Below are 17,157 nucleotides of genomic sequence, written 5' to 3' on the forward strand. Positions count from 1 at the left end.
AGATTGTCTAGATCAGAGAATGTAATTGATTGTGGCTTTGAATTTTGCTTGTGGATGAAATCTACATATAAAAGATATTTTACTGCAGTGCTTTAAGATTGATACAGAGAAATGGTATTATGTTCTATTCCCAGATTATTTTTGAGTACCATTTATCAGAGATGAAATATTCTGTCTGATTTAGTTGAAGTATGTCATAGCTATTACATTTATTCTTGTTCTCTGCATAGTTTTATGCAGGAGCATGAAAATAAGTACCAGAGTAAACATTACACTGTTTCACACAGTGTGTTTCCTGTATATGTAGTTTCTAGTCGACTATTGACACAGATTTTTCTACCTCAGATACCTACACGCATAATAAATGTTACAAGTAGGGTTGTTGTTTTTTTTTCTCGTTACTATGGATGTTATAGAGTTATGGAAGAGTAATCAAAGAATATTTGTCCTAGAAAGTTTGGCCGACTTTCATGGAAATAGTAAAATGTTAGAACTAAACTGTTTGTCCAGTAGATGGCACTCTTAGTTCTTGGACCCCAAAGTTCGTAAATTGATGACTGTTCCTATTCACTGGTTACAGATCATAACAGAATCCACGCCACTGATGTTTTACATGCTGTTTGGTATCTTACTACACAGCCTATTCCAGGCCTTTCAACTGTGATTAGTGATCATGGTTCAACCAGTGATTCAGGTATGTACAAAGTGAATCTGCACTGCCTTATATGAGAGGTGGGAACAAGGGTGTTTTTTTCAAAAAAAAGAAAGTCAAGACAAATCATGTCAGTTTAATACTTTTAAAAAAATTTCTTTGACTCTCGTTTTCTCTTCTCAGATTCTGACAGTGGATTTACACATGGACATATGGGATATGTATTCTCAAAGACGTATAATGTGACAGATGATAAATACGGATGTCTGTCTGGGAATATCCCTGCCTTAGAGTTGATGGCTCTGTATGTGGCTGCAGCCATGCATGATTATGATCACCCAGGAAGGACTAATGCTTTCCTGGTTGCAACTAGTGCTCCTCAGGTAAATCTTTAGATTTTGGTTAGGAGAACTAATTTAAAGATTTCTCAAGAAAGTGAAGTTGAGTGTGATTTATAATAGGCCCCAAGTTAATATAAGCCAAACTATATATAGTCTCATGTTAAAATTCTCAGAGACCATGCTGATTCTGAAAAGAAACCATGGATTCTTCCAAGATTCTAATAGCAGGTATACAACTTTATTATCCGTGGGAATCATTTCTCAGTTTTCTTCCTAGGAAGAAAACCTACTTGAATTCATGTTAATGGACCTCTTCAACAAATAAAAGGCAACCTATACAAAAGCCCCTTTCTGAAAAGATTAGAGAACCAAGTATTTCTTGGACTTTTAAGAATGTAAGGTTTCTTTGTATATAAATACCATTCCTTTGAAATATATTCATTATAACAATTATGATTCTTATGACATAGCTATAGGTTGGTAGGATTTTGGCATCAATTTATTTCATTGGAGGAATTTTTTTTTTTTTTTGCCTAAACATAGATTCCAAAAACAGTGAATAAATTTAAAGTTCATCTTGGTGTGTAATTCTATCTAAGTAAAAAATTCATCACTGAGTATCTAGACATACCCATTTATACAATCAAATTTAGCCCCTAATGTATTTAATTAGCTGAACCCAAGTTACCAAACATTCTGAGATCCTCTGTTCTTCTACAAGATCTAGAGGCCAGTTTCATTCGATATTGACTTTTCTGTTTTCTTCTTTGCCTCTTATGTTCTATTCCACTGCTTTCCATTTCCGTAGCTGATCTTATGGACTGTTCTATAGTTTTTCTTGAATCTATATACAATAAAAATTATCTGGTAATTTTTTTCTTGACTGTCTACCTTCTTTCCACTTGTCTTTCATACACCAAAATTGTTTTTTCTAAATATAGGCAAAAATCCACTGGCCAGGATAATTTGCCATTCAGATTTTTTTACACATCTACATTTTTATATACCTCTATATTAATATTCAGTGCTTAGTGTTTTCTTTGTGTCCTGTCTTTTTATTTCTCCATAGGCTATCTTGCACACTAGTGTTCAGGCATTTTGTAGGCAGCTTCCCTTTTAAAAAAATTCTCTAATAAAACTTCTCTCTGCATTATTAGAGAATTTCAAACAAGTAAATGTCATTTTATGTCTTCAAATACTAGATAAAAGGTGATATTTCCTGTGGAGTGGAGTGAAAATGTTTTAAATCATGAGCATTTGGGGGATTCCGTTCATCTTTAATAGCTATATGTGTTTAAGAGGAGGTAATGCTTATGCCAAATATAGAAAGTAACCTAGTTACCTCTTGAGGTATTGTAGCATTGGTATAATTACATATTTTATATATGTGTATATATATATTTACATATATATGTAAACATAATTTTTTTCTTCCTCCCTCCTCTTTCTTTTCTATTTGTATATATTTTTTACGTTTAAATTCCTGTACCCTACAAAGAAATCTAAAGAAAAAATCTTTAAAAAAAATCTATTAAGATAGGCTAGTGTCCCTCACAAGAGTTTGAACTAAGTTTTCAAGGAAATGAATTTATTTTACAAAAAAGGTAAATTTAATCAAGAAAAATAATACCTATTGTACAGTAATAAGTGATTCTTAATAAGCAGGAGTCATATGATTACATTTCTTTGTTGTATGAATAAAAAGCAATTTCAAAAGCATTGCATATGCTCATGATTTTTATGATTTTTTTTCTTAAAAAGTTAAACTCTTAACTCTCTTATTTTCGTAGGCGGTGCTATATAACGATCGTTCAGTTTTGGAGAATCATCACGCAGCTGCTGCATGGAATCTTTTCATGTCCCGGCCAGAGTATAACTTCTTAGTTAACCTTGACCATGTGGAATTTAAGCATTTCCGTTTCCTTGTCATTGAAGCAATTTTGGCCACTGACCTGAAGAAACACTTTGACTTTGTAGCCAAATTTAATGGCAAGGTAAATAGAGCTGGACCAGTCTTCACATTTTTTTTTTTTTTTTTTTTTTCTGAGACAGAGTCTTGCTCTGTTGCCCAGGCTGGAGTGCAGTGGCACGATCTTGGCTCACTGCAACCTCCGCCTCCTGAGTTCAAGCAATTCTCCTGCCTCAGCCTGCCAAGTAGCTGGGATTACAGGCTCATGCCACCACACCTGTTAATTTTTGTATTTTTTTTTTTTCAGTGGAGATGGAGTTCCACCATGTTGGCCAGGCTGGTCTCAAACTCCTGACCTCGTGATCTGCCTGCCTTGGCCTCCCAAAGTGCTGGGATTACAGGTGTGAGGCACCGTGCCTGGCTACACCAGTCTTCATTTTACAGACACATTGAAAGATATCATGGAAGTAAACTGTTGAACAAAACATGTTACTATCAACTCTCATATGTCAAATGTGAAAATGGAATACAATAAAATGTTTAACCAGAAGCAGACATATAGGTGTTTATCTGAATCTAGATGCCCAAGAAGCTGAGATGCTTCGTCTATGGATTATGCTTTGTACCACAGAGAAATAACACATTCTGTCATTGTGGTTTTTGATTGATTTAATTTGTTCTCATCTCTATGGTATATTTATATAAATTATCTGGCAGCAGTACAGATCAAAATCTTGAAGCACAATTTTATACCTCAAGAGTAAATGCCCAAATATTAAGTTATGACAATTTTTTATGAACTGTAACTATATTATTTTAATAGTCATTGATAATAAGGCCAAGCGCAATGGCTCACGCCTGTCATCTCAACACTTTGGGAGGCCAAGGTGGGTGGATCACTTGAGGCCAGGAGTTCGAGACCAGTCTGGCTAATATGGCGAAACACCATCCCTACTGAAAGTACAAAATTGGCCAGGTGTGGTGGCGCACACCTGTAGTCCTACCTACTTGGGGGGCTGAGGCAGGAAGATTGCTTGAACCCAGGAGGTGGAGGTTGCAGTGAGCCAAGACTGCACCATGACACTCCAGCCTGAGAGACAGAGCAAGACTCTGTCTCAAAAAAAAGAAAAGAAAAGTAATTGATTATATATGCCAGTTTTAAAAAGCATTTGTTGCTAATTCAATAATTAATGATTTTTTTAATTTTCATTTTTGTAGGTACATAGTAGGTGTATATATTTATGGGTTACGTTAATAAATTCATATAATGTGTAATAATCACAACAGAGTAAATGGGGTATCTGTCACCTCAAATATTTATCCATTGTGTTACAAACAATCCAGTTATACTCTTTTAGTTATTTTAAAATGTATAATTAAATTATTTTTGACTACACTCACCCTGTCACCCATTATTATTATTTTATCCATAATTCATTATTTTATTTTTTCATGAACATTTTTTACCATTAATTTACACAGGCCAATAACATTTTTAAGTAGCTACAGGTTCCCAATTATTTGGTATTATGATCCCTGTATAATATGAAGACAATAAATGTTCTATTGTTTTCTGTTCAACTTTTGTTTTTATCAAAGCAAAACATATTTTAACTTTGTCTCTCAAATAGGTAAATGATGATGTTGGAATAGATTGGACCAATGAAAATGATCGTCTACTGGTTTGTCAAATGTGTATAAAGTTGGCTGATATCAATGGTCCAGCTAAATGTAAAGAACTCCATCTTCAGTGGACAGATGGTATTGTCAATGAATTTTATGAACAGGTAACTGACAACTGTTTAATATAGCTTAATCTATACTTACAGGTTGCTCATGAATTGCTGAAAGCTTCTAACAGCTATGAAAGTGTGATCACTCTATTTTATATTCATATTTTTATCAGAAATTGCACTGGTCAATTTTGATCAGGAGATAAAAAGTGACATGTAAAAATTGGACTAAAATATAATCGTAGAACTCTATGATAAAGTTACTTGCAAGCATTTGAGATAGTGGAAGTCAGACGTTAGGAAGATCCTTGAAATACTGCTCTTTATAGATATATTTATTATCATAGAAGGTAGTTTAAATGTATATGGAGTAGCTTATATGTATATGGTAGTTTAAATGTATATGCATATCACATTAATTTCACTTGCTTTCCTAAAAAATTATGTATTATCATAGAAGGTAGTTTAAACATATATGGAATAGTTTATATGTATATGTATATGGTAGTTCAAATGTATCTGCATGTTAGATTAACTTCACTTTTGTAAAAAAAATTATTAACAGCATTATATGAAAAAGCTAAAAAGAAATAGGCTTTTCATTTGACATGATAATGTGAGAGTTAACAGACTACTCAAAAAGCTACCACAATTACATAAGCCGGGGTTGATCCTTCCGACATTAGCCTACACCAATCAGAATGCACTTGAACCTTCCTGTTTGGTACTGTGAACCACTCTTAAAAATAATGTGGAGGTGAAGGAGCATGCATAAAGGACAGGGATAAGTGACAGAAAAGCACATGAAAAAAATGAAGATATTTACTCTTGGGGAAATATAACTGTGTTCAGATATTTAAAGGAGTGACATACTAATTTAGAAATAGGTTAATCATAACATTGCTGTGGAGATTAAAGAAGATAAATTATGTAACATACTTAGCACAGGATCTGATTCATAAAAAAAGTTAGATCCCTCTCTACTGCCCTAAAAAAGGTATGAATATACCAGTCTATAGAAGTTATTGGGAGGTAGAGTTCAGGTCAATGTCAGAAAGAAATTTATATTGCTAAAGCTGTCCAAAATTAGGCTGAGACGCCTTATTAATGATAATAAATTGACTGTCATTGGACATATTTAAACAGATTAGAATGAAATTTTATGGTATAGGTAGGATTCATATATAGAATGAAAGGTTTGTATTTTTAAAAAATAATGTATTGCCCTTCCTAAGAATGGGATTAATTCATAATCATTCCTGAAATATGGAAATGCAGAAAAATGTAAATTAAAGGGAAAATTCATGTATAATAATACCACTTCTTAGACGTAATTGTTGCTGATATTTTGGGATGTTTTTAATTTTGCTAGATAACTGCTGGTTAAAAATCTCCCTGTTTTCCTCAGAAACATTTGAAGCACTTCAAAGTAAAACATTTGTACGGTAATATTATTAAACATATAGATAAATAAGAATATCAGAAACCACACAATCACAGGAGGTACATTAAAAATTCAAACAAAATCTGGGATAAGGTAACCCCTTGAATTGAGCAATAAATTCTTTAAAGCTTTCTGGAAGCCACAACAAAAAAGGAAAATAGTCTACATTTACATATTTTTAAAGAATTCTTCTCACTATTGCTTTTTGTTTTGTTTTGTTTTGAGACAGTCTCACTCTGTCACTCTGTAGTGCAATGGTGTAGTCTCAGCTCACTGCAACCTCCACCTCCTGGGTTCAAGTGATTCTCCTGCCTAAGCCTCCCGAGTAGCTGGGATTACAGGCGCCTGCCACTACGCCCCGCTAATTTTTTGTATTTTTAATAGAGATGGGGTTTCACCATGTTGGTCAGGCTGGTCTCGAACACCTGACCTTGTGATTTTCCCACCTCGGCCTCCCAAAGTGCTGGGATTACAGGCGTGAGCCACCGCGCCCAGCCTCACCATTGCATTTTAATGCATTTATATTTTCATATAAATGTGAGACACTGACTTGTGTGATACAAATATCATCTACTTATACATTAGAATTTAGACTTTCTGTATTTCTCCTTGATAAAAATCAAAAACCTCAAGATCACAAAAGTACTAATTAGCAACAGTGTTTCTATAGGAATCTTAGCAATTGAGGTAGGATCCTTTAGGAGTCAAGTAAAGAAATTTGTACATTAATGCCTGGGGTTTTGCATATTTACAAATATCAGACGCCAGGTGAATGTTGACTTCGGTTGCGTTTTATTTCTAGGGCGATGAAGAGGCCAGCCTTGGGTTACCCATAAGCCCCTTCATGGATCGTTCTGCTCCTCAGTTAGCCAACCTTCAGGAATCCTTCATCTCTCACATTGTGGGGCCTCTGTGCAACTCCTATGATTCAGCAGGACTAATGCCAGGAAAATGGGTGGAAGACAGCGATGAGTCAGGAGATACCGATGACCCAGAAGAAGAGGAGGAAGAAGCAGCAGCACCAAATGAAGAGGAAACCTGTGAAAATAATGAATCTCCAAGTAAGTTCTAAAACCTAGTTCTAATGTGTTTTCCCTGGGATTGCTTTCTTACTTTAGATGAATGTTATGCTTCTCATGAAATACAATACTCCAGGTCTACACATCATTTGCCGAGTTTGATTACAGGTAGCTCCCTTCGCCAATATCATAATAATAGAAATTCCAGACTACAGAATCTATAATAATAACACATATGGTAGAAAGATGATACAAAGATATCTTCTCCATCATGAAGTTAAAAAAAAAAAAAAAAAAAAAAAAAGGATTTGAAGCCTATTCTTCAGGGTAACTGCTTTTTGGGGTTTTTCTTCGGTTTTTTTTTTTTTGAGATGGAGTCTCACTCTGTCGCCCAGGCTGGAGTGCAGTGGCGCCATCTCGGCCCACTGCAAGCTCCACCTCCCAGGTTCACACCATTCTCCTGCCTCAGCCTCCCAAGTAGCTGTGACTACAGGTGCCTGACGCTACACCGGGCTATTTTTTTTTTTTTTTTTTGTATTCTTAGTAGAGACGAGGTTTCACCACGTTAGCCCAATGGTCTCAATCTCCTGACCTTGTGATCCACCAGCCTTGACCTCCCAAAGTGCTGGGATTACAAGTGTGAGCCACCGCGCCCGGCCACTTCACGTTATCTTAGTGATTTAAAAGTGAAAGAGTTTCAGTTACCATGAAGACCAATCATAGGTTTTTATTGGCTTGGTTAGGGGAACTCCATGTGAAGAGATAGGTGGTAGTATTCATTTGTTCATTCAACAGACATTTATTGAGCACCTGCTCTGTGTCAGACATCCTTCTAGGTACTAGAGATAGAGCTGTGGGGAAAAAAGACCAAAAAAAAAAAAAAAATCCTTGCCCTTATAGAAATACATTCTAGTGGGATCAGTAGACAATAAGCAAAACAAGTGAGTATATCTATAGTGTGTTAGATACAGTATTATTTACTGTAGTGATAAATACTGAGAAATATGAGAGTGAAAATAAAAGGAGGGAGATATAAAATATTATAGAGATAGGTTAAAATTTTAGGTAAGATAACCAGTGATAGGAAAGATGTAAACAAGGGAAAGATTTGTAAAAATAAAAAGAAAAGACCTGCAAGAAGTAAGGGAGTGCTCCCTGGGGCTGTATGTGGAAAGAGGATTCCAAAGAGAGAAGAAAGCAACCTGTGCAAACGTCCGGAGGTACACATTGGGTGGGGTGTTCAGGGAGCAGCAGGAGAACTGGGATAGCCGGAGCAGCAGGACGGAGGCAGTCGGGAACCAAGCTGTCCAAGGGAGAGAATACAGTCATGGGTTCTTAGTTTCTGTTTCTGGTTGGGCCAGTAAAGCCCCTTCCTCATGCCTCTGTTCTGCTTATCACTAGAGACAGAAACTAAAAACCATGGTTTCAGGTGCTGAAAGCCTAAAACAAAACAACACAGAAGAACAGCAACAACAAATAAGTCAGCCTGGACAAGCTTGGAAGATAGGACTCTATAGGTCACGGTAAGAGTTGTGGCTTTTACTCTGAGTAAGATGGGAAATCGTCAGTGGTTTTGAACAGAAGCGTTAGTAGACTCAACTTACATTTTAACTGGACTGCTTCAGCTGCTCTATTGAGAATATGCTTGGGATTGGGAAGGGAGCAAGGATAGACATAGGGGGATCAGTTAGGAGACCGCTGAAATTATCCAAGTGAGAGATGACTGTGACTTTGGACCAGGGCAGTAGCAACAGTGACAATGACAACCTATCACATCTGGTAATTGGCTAGAGTGCATCATGTGGCCAATCTAACCTATTTAGCTTAATCGACGATAAAATCATTTTTATTTATGCCTCTAAAGCTACTCTCCTATTTATCCTGTCATGAAACAAACAGTGACTAATAGCATAATTAGTAAAAATCCATGACCCTTACAATGACATTACACAAATACTGTTCCTGTGTTTGTAAGAACATAGTATGTGATTTCTGTTTACCTTTACAGATAAAGTACAATCTTAATATTCTTAAAGTTCTTACCAAAAATACAACCAATGAAAGACATTCTGATCATTTTGTGCCTATTTTTATCACAGTCAGGATAATGCACAACTTGGTTCATTCCAACCATCTTGTAAGCAGATTAACCTTATACTGATCCATTTTGCTCTCATATAAAGCACCTTGTTGTAGGCACACATAAGCAAACATAAAGAAGTCATTACCAATTATGAACTTATGAGGTAGAATTTTGCAAATTGAACTTTAGGTCAGATCTGGCCTGTTAATTATTTTTTGTAGAATGGAGGAAAATAAAAGTTGTTTTTCTTCAATATGCTACTGTCAGAGTAATTATATTTTATTTATCTGATGCAAATAAGAAGACTTCCATTAGAAACTTTGTACTGATCTTGGGATTCAGAGCTAGAAGCCGAGACTTGGATTTCATGGGTTATTCATTCATTTTTTTCACTCAATAAACATGTATTAGTTTTCTCTTTTCATTTGTTTTCATTTCGAAGAGCCAGGTAGTTTGCTGTCTTACTAAGAATAAGACAGTTTTTCCACTGAATGAAGGTATTGTTGGCTTAGTCTCTGGAAAAGCTTTGTTCCCAGGGGCCCTGACTTACTGCTATTTGAACTCAAACACATGGAAAATACGGACACATAGAAAATACGGACACATAGATCCAGGCATTGGGAATTGAAGGACCCAGGCCAGAAGATTTAACAGGCTCAACTTGTCAACCTAGCCTTTAGCAGCAAATGCTACAACCACATATTGCATTTCTTTCTGTTCTGAAGGGTTGGGTTGTTATGCCTTCCCATTTTTATCAAGTTCACTAAAGCAGGAATGAGAGTTTTTGGGGTTCTGTTTGCTCGTGCCTTCCAAAAGTTAACTGACCACATTATATTACAATTTAAAAATATCCCATCCACAATGATTTGATATGTAGCTTTGGAAATAATATCTTTAAAGTATTTCTTTTCAACCAAGAAAATGGTAAATATGGAGCAACATTAGTATTTACTAAATATTGGCCACGTAGAGTAACGGAACTTTAGAAATGAAGGGGGAATCGATGCTTATCAGTTTAGCTGCCTCACTTTACAAAAGATTAAACTAAGGCTCAGAAATTTAAATAACATCGCAAGGTTGTAGAATCAGAAAGGGAACCTAGGTTTCTTAATTTTTGACTTCAATGCTTTTGGCTCTTAGTAATTTTAATTTCAGAATTCATATTGGCTAAAATGGTTACCTTGACTTTGCCTAATACTTAGGTTTCAGAAAAAAATAAATATGCACAGATATGTTCTGTAGTTTGTAAAATTTGGAGATGTCCCAGGAAACACAAAATAAAATGATTCAATATGGTATCCTAGGAAAAGAAGGTTTTTATCCCACCTTATAATTAAATCTGAAAGATTCCTACAGCGAACTAAGAGGTTTCTAATGAAGTACTAAGCTGCATTTAGAATTTGAGTAATGAAAGGCTCTTTGTTCTCCTTTCAAAAGGTTCCAGTACTGAACAATTTGGCTCCCAATACAGGCATGTTTTAGACCACCTGCGGACTCTAATCTACGCAAATTTATTTGGTACAAACTTTCTTCTACGTCACCTTCTTATTCAGTATAATTCCAGAGAGGTTTATTGCTAACATTTAACAGTATTAATAAGAGGACGGCTACTCTCAGGGGGACTGCCCTGGAAGGGAATAAGAGGAAAATTGAGCTTTTGTTAGCTTCTTCCCTATGAATGCACTTCCATCAATGTGTATAACTTTAAGATGAAATAATCACCTTGAACTGAAGAGTGTTTGCTGCAACCGTGATTCAAACCTGTCCATCACACAGGGGTCCTCTGCAACTCTCTTGATTCAAACGATTAGGTTAAAAAGTATATTAACATTTAAAAATTTCTCAACGGAATTTGATTTATAACAAAAACAAAGTAGAAATAGACAAGTAGAGGTAGAAGAGTAATTTTTAATTTGCTTTTAAAAAATCTGATGTATTAATGTATTTTATTGACTTTCATAGAAAGAATTCAAATTTATTTAAATTGCAATTATATCTACTGCCCTTGTTAGGAAGCTTTCAAATGGAAGAACTGATATAAGGAGTCATAGCCTGTGGCCCATACACTTTTGCCTGTGGCCCAGTTCTTCAAACTTTGCTTGGAATACTGCTAGCCCCTTTTCATCCAGTGTATTTAATTCTCATTACTTACATCCAGCCCAGGTACCAGGTCCTTTAAAAAAATTATACCTAATTTTCCACAGTTTGAGTCTTTTGTGTTGACATGGTTTGATGTATCAAAGATAAATTGCACCAGACATTTGTTAAAAATGGCAACGAAGGCTTTATTCAAGACTCTTGTAATAGGGGAGACAGATTGAACTCTGTTGAAGCAAAAGGCGGGAGAATTGTTAAATGCTGCTGTAAGCTAGTGAAAAAGTGCTGGAAGACGTTATGGGAGCTTTGGCTAGTATGATTAAGTCACCTGTTAATTGGTACTTACTAAAGTTAGGCTCCTCCCTCCCCACAGAGACTAGGAGATGGGCCTGCCTGCTCGCCTACCTTTCTTTTTTCCTTCCATCCTTCCTTCCTTCATTGAAATCTTTTTTAAATTTTAAAATTTAAATTTTATTTTGTAAGATTGTAAAGCTAGTTAGAGGCTGGGAGAAGATTTACCTATATTCCAGAGGGAGAGAGAAATAATTTGCTGTTTCAGGTTTTCTAAAGTAAATGCTCTGACAAGAGGGAGGTCGTCAGGGTCCTGTAGTCTAGAAGTCTAAAATTGAGTCAAACTGAGAGAAATGGCAAGCCTGTCTTGGTCACAAGAATATATCTGTCATAAAACATAGCACTTGTATTTCAGTTTTTGTATTCTTGGCGCGCTCTCTTACAGAGAGAGTATAAGCTCCTTTAAGGCAAGCTCTGAGCTTAATTGATCTTTGTTTCCAAAGTATCCTGGAAAGTATTTGCCAGTTAGTTTGAGTTTATCTCATGCAGAAATGATGAATATCATAAATATATTTTTTTCCTTTTGACTCTGCCTGTGTTCATTTCCCTCGGCACTCATTCAATTTAATAATTGTCATTCTGTGTCCATATGGTTCAAAACTAATTCAAGATAATTTAATGTCCTTTTTCTGCACTATGTTTTAAAAATTAATTTTGTTGTTCTGTAGAGTACAAGAAATTTCTGCAGTGCATTGTAATAAAACTGTTAAAAGAATGACTAGCACTTCCACAAAGATGTTGGTAGATGACCTCCAAGTTTGTCACCTATAGAAATTGGCTTTGTTTTTTTGTTTCATTATTGTGCTATTAATACTTTTCTTCTTTTTTTTCTTGCTCCCAGAGTAAGTCATATCTACCTCATTAAGTAGACCCAAATATCCCTTTTGATCTTACTGCTAACTTGTACTTTTTTAAAAATTGTTTATTTACTTTTGTAGAGACAGCAGTCTCACTTCATTTATTTCTGTAGAGACAGGGCCTCACTATGTTTCCCAGGCTGGTTTTGAACCCCTGACCTCAAGTGATCTTCCTGCTTCAGCCTCCCAAGTAGCTAAGATTACAGGCAGCATGATCCACCATAGCCAGCTTGAACTATTAACTCTTTAATGCAGTCTCAATTAGATCAGGATTTCCTGTAGACCACTTTTTCATATTGGTTTTATTTTACCATTTATCAATACTTCATCATTTACCTGGAAATGTGGAACAAAAACTAGAGAGAAAATTACTCATTTAGTAAACTTTTACCGAATGCTTTACTAAAGTCTAGGTCTCCACAGATATTATATATACACAAAAGAAAAGAGAAAAGCCTATATACCAGGTGATATGGTTTGGCTGTGTCCCCACCCAACTCTCATCTTGAATTGTAGTTCCCATAATCCCCATGTGTCATGGGAGGGACCTGGTGGGAGGTAATCGAACCATAGGGGGAGTTACCCCCATGCTACTGTTCTCATGATAGTGAGTGAGTTCTTACAAGATCTGCTGGTTTTATAAGGGGCTTTTCCCCCTTTCCCTGGCACTTCTCTGTGCCACCAAGTGAAGAAGGATGCTTACTTCCCCTTCCACCATGATTATAATTTCCTGAGGCCTCCATAGCCCTGAGTCAATTAAATCTCTTTTCTTTCTGAATTACCCAGTCTCGGGCATTCTTTATAGCAGTGTGAAATGGACTAATCCAGTAAGTTGGTACCAGAAGTGGGGTGCTGCTATAAAGATATCCAAAAATGTGGAAGCAACTTTGGAACAGAGTAACAGGCAGAGGTTGGAACAGTTTGGAGGGCTCAGAAGAAGACAGAAAAATGAAGGAAAGTTTGGAACTTCCTAGAGATTGGAGGGTAATATGGTTTGGCTGTGTCTCCACCTAAGTCTAATCTTGAATTCCCATGTGTTGTGGAGGGACCTGGTGGGAGGTAATTGCATCATGGTGGCAAGTCTTTTCTGTGCTGTTCTTGTAATAGTGAATAAGTCTCACAAGATCTAATGGTTTTAAAAAGAGGAGTTCCCTTGCACAAGTTCTTTTTGGATGTTGTCATCCATGTAAGATAGGACTTGCTTCTCCTTGCCTTTCCCCTTGATTGTGAGGCTTCCCCAGCAACATGGAACTGTGAGTTCTCCATTAAATCTCTTTCCTTTGTAAATTGCCCAGTCTCGGGTATGTCTTTGTCAGATGCATGAAAATGGACGAATACAGTAAATTGGTACTGGTAAAGTGGGATGCTGCTGAAAAGATAATCACAAATATGGAAATGACTTTGAAACTGGGTAACAGGAAGAGGTTGGAACAGTTTGGAGGGCTCAGAAGAAAACAAGAAAATGTGGGAAAGTTTGGAATTTTCTGGAGACTTGTTGAATGGCTTTGACAAAAAATGCTGATAGTGATATGCACAATAAAGTCCAGGCTGAGGTGGTCTCAGATAGAGATGAGGAATTTGTTGAGAAACTGGAGCAAATGTGACACTTGTTCTATTTTAGCAAAGAGACTGGCAGCATTATCCCCCTGCCCTAGAGATTTGTGGAACTTTGAACTTGAGAGAGATGAGTTAGGGTATCTGGTGAAAGAAATTTCTAAGCAGCAAAGCATTCAAAGGCGACTTGGGTGCTTCTCTTAAAGGCATTCCATTTTATAAGGGAAGCAGAACATAAAAATTCAGAAAATTTGCCATCTGGCAATGCAATAGAAAAGAAAATCCCATTTTCTGAGGATAAATGCAAGCCAGCTGCAGAAATTTACATAAGTAATGAGGAGCCAAATGTTGATCCCCAAGACAATGAGGAAAATGTCTCCAGTATATGTCAGAGGTCTTCATGGCAGCCCCTCCTATCACAGGCCTGGGGGCCTAGCAGGAAAAAGTGATTTCATGGGCTGGGTTCAGGGTCCCCGAGCAGTGTGCAGCCTAGGGACTTGGTTCCCTGCATCCCAGCCGCTCCAGTTGTCACTGAAAGAGGCCAAGGTACAGCTTGGGATGTTGCTTTAGAGGATGGAAGCCTCAAGCCTTGGCACCTTCCACATGGTGTTGAGCCTGTGAATACACAGAAGTCAAGAATTGAGGTTTGGGAACCTCCACCTAGATTTCAGAGGATGTATGGAAATTCTTGGATGTTCAGGCAGAAGTTTGCTGCAGGGGTGGGGCTCTCATGGAGAACCTCTGCTAGGGCAGTGCAGAAGGGAAGTATAGGGTCAGAGCTACCACACAGAGTTACTACGGGGGCAGTGCCTAGTGGAACTGTGAGAAGACAGCCACTATCCTCCAGACCCCAGAATGGTAGATCCACCAACAGCTTGCACCGTGTGCCTGAAAAAGCCCACACTCAGTGACAGCCCATGAAAGCAGCCAGGAGGGAGGCTGTACCCTGTAAAGCCACAGGGGCAGAGCTGCCCAAGACTATAGGATGCTCCTCCTTGCCTTCCACCATGATTGTCAGGTCTCTCCAGCCATGTGAAACTGTAAGTCCAGTAAAATTCTTTCTTTTGTAAATTGCCCAATCTTGGGTATGTCTTTATCAGCAGCGTGAAAATGGACTAATACAGAGGACTCAGAAGACAGGAAGATGTGGGAAAGTTTGGAACTTCTAGAGACTTGTTGAATGGCACTGACCAAAATGCTGATAGTGATATGGACAATAAAGTCCAGGCTGAGGTGGTCTCAGATGAAGATGAGGAACTTGTTGAGAACTGGAGTAAAAGTCACTCCTGCTTTGCTTACCCTGCAAAGTCACAGGGGCAAAGCTGCCCAAGGCTGTGGGAGCACACCTCTTGCATCATTTTGACCTGGCTATGATTCATGGCCAGTTTTGAACTTCAAGGTTTAATGACTGCCCTATTGAATTTTAGACTTGCATGGGGCCTGTAGTCCCTTTGTTTTAGCAAAGAGACTGGTGGCATTTTTCCCCAGTCCTAGAGATCTGTGAAACTTTGAACTTGAGAGAGATGATTTAGGGTATCTGGCCAAAGACATCTCTAAGCAGCAAAGCACTCAAGAGGTGACTTTGGTGCTATTAAAAACATTCAGTTTTATGTATTCAGAAAGACATGGTTTGGAATTGGAACTTAGGTTTAACAGGGAAGCTGAGCATAAAAATTCAGAAAATTTGCAGCCTGAGGATGTGATAGGAAAGAAAAACCCTTTTTTTAGGAGAAACTCAAGTTGGCTGTAGAAAATTTGCATAAGTAACAAGGAGCAAAATGTTCATCTCCAAGACAATGGAGAAAATGTCTCCAGGGCATGTCAGAGACCTTAGCAGCAGCCCCTCCTATCATAGACCCAGAGGCCTAGGAGGAAAAAATGACTTTACAGGCCGGGTCCCAGACCCTCTGCTGTGTGCAGCATAGGGACTTGGTGCCATGAGTCCCAGCTGCTTCAGCCATGATGAAAAGGGGCCAATGTACAGCTCAGTTCATGGCTTCAGAGGGTGCAATCCCCAAGCATTGGCAACTTCCACATCATGTTAGGTCTGTGGTGTTCAAAAGACAGGTATTGAGGTCTAGGAACCTCCACCTAGATTAGAGAGGATATATGGAAATGCCTGGATGTTCCAGCAGAAGTTTGCTACAGGGGCAGAGCCCTCATGGACAACCTCTGCTAGGGCAGTATGGAAGAGAAATGTGGGGTTGGAGCCACCACACAGAGTTCCCACTGGTGCACTGCCTGGTGGAGCTGTAAGAAGAGGGCCATTGTCCTCCAGATCCCAGAATGGTAGATCCACCAACAGCTTGCACTGTACACCTGGAAAAGCCACAGGCCGTCAATGCCAGCCTGTGAAAGCAGCTGGAGGGGAGGTGCTGTACCCTGCAAAGCCACAGGGGCAAAGCTGTCCAAGGCTGTGGGAGCACACCTCTTGCATCAGTTTGACCTGGATGTGAGACATGGAGTCAAAATAGATCATTTTTGAACTTTAAGGTATAATGACTGCCCTATTGAATTTTAGACTTATATGGGGCCTGTAGCCCCTTTGTTTTGGCAGATTTCTCCCATTTGGAATTACTGTATTTACCCAATGCCTGTACCACCATTGTATCTGGGAAGTAACTAATTTGCTTTTGATTTTGCAGGTTTATAGGCAGAAATGACTGGGCTTGTCTCAGATGAGACCTTGGACTTGGACTTTGGGTTAATGCTGGAATGAGTTAAGACTTTGGGGGACTTTTGGAAAGGCAAGCTTGTGTTTTAAAATGTGGGAATATTAGTTTTGGGAGGGGTAAGGGGCAGAATAATATGATTTGGCTATGTTGCCACCCAAATCTCATCTTGAATTGTAGTTTCCATAATCCCCATGTGTTGTGGGAGGGACCCAATCGGAGATAATTGAATCATGGGGGTGGTTATTGTCATGCTGTTCTTGTGATAATGAGTTCTTATGAGATCTAAAGGTTAAAAGGGGCTTTTCCCCCTTTGCTTGGCACTTCTCTCTTCCTGCCACCATGTGAATAAGGACATGTTTGCTTCCCCTTCCACCATGATTATAAGTTTCCTGAGGCCTCCCCAGCCCTGTGGAACTGTGAGTCAATTAAACCTCTTTCCTTT

The 17,157-nt window shown here is 37.9% G+C and overlaps 1 protein-coding gene across 3 annotated transcripts in view; it reads left to right on the forward strand.

The window, feature by feature from the left end:
• Positions 1–17,157, forward strand: part of PDE3A (phosphodiesterase 3A) — a 344,786-nt gene that overhangs the window by 317,650 nt on the left and 9,979 nt on the right. For all 3 annotated transcript variants that reach the window (XM_003906085.5, XM_009180335.4, XM_021922099.2), the window contains exons 11-15: positions 581–694; positions 836–1,035; positions 2,784–2,987; positions 4,534–4,689; positions 6,882–7,140. In XM_003906085.5, the coding sequence (XP_003906134.1) occupies positions 581–694; positions 836–1,035; positions 2,784–2,987; positions 4,534–4,689; positions 6,882–7,140 (933 nt within the window). The remainder of the gene's footprint in view (positions 1–580; positions 695–835; positions 1,036–2,783; positions 2,988–4,533; positions 4,690–6,881; positions 7,141–17,157) is intronic.

The sequence above is a fragment of the Papio anubis genome, chromosome 9 (genome assembly GCF_008728515.1).
Source record: "Papio anubis isolate 15944 chromosome 9, Panubis1.0, whole genome shotgun sequence".
Lineage (NCBI taxonomy): Eukaryota > Metazoa > Chordata > Mammalia > Primates > Cercopithecidae > Papio > Papio anubis.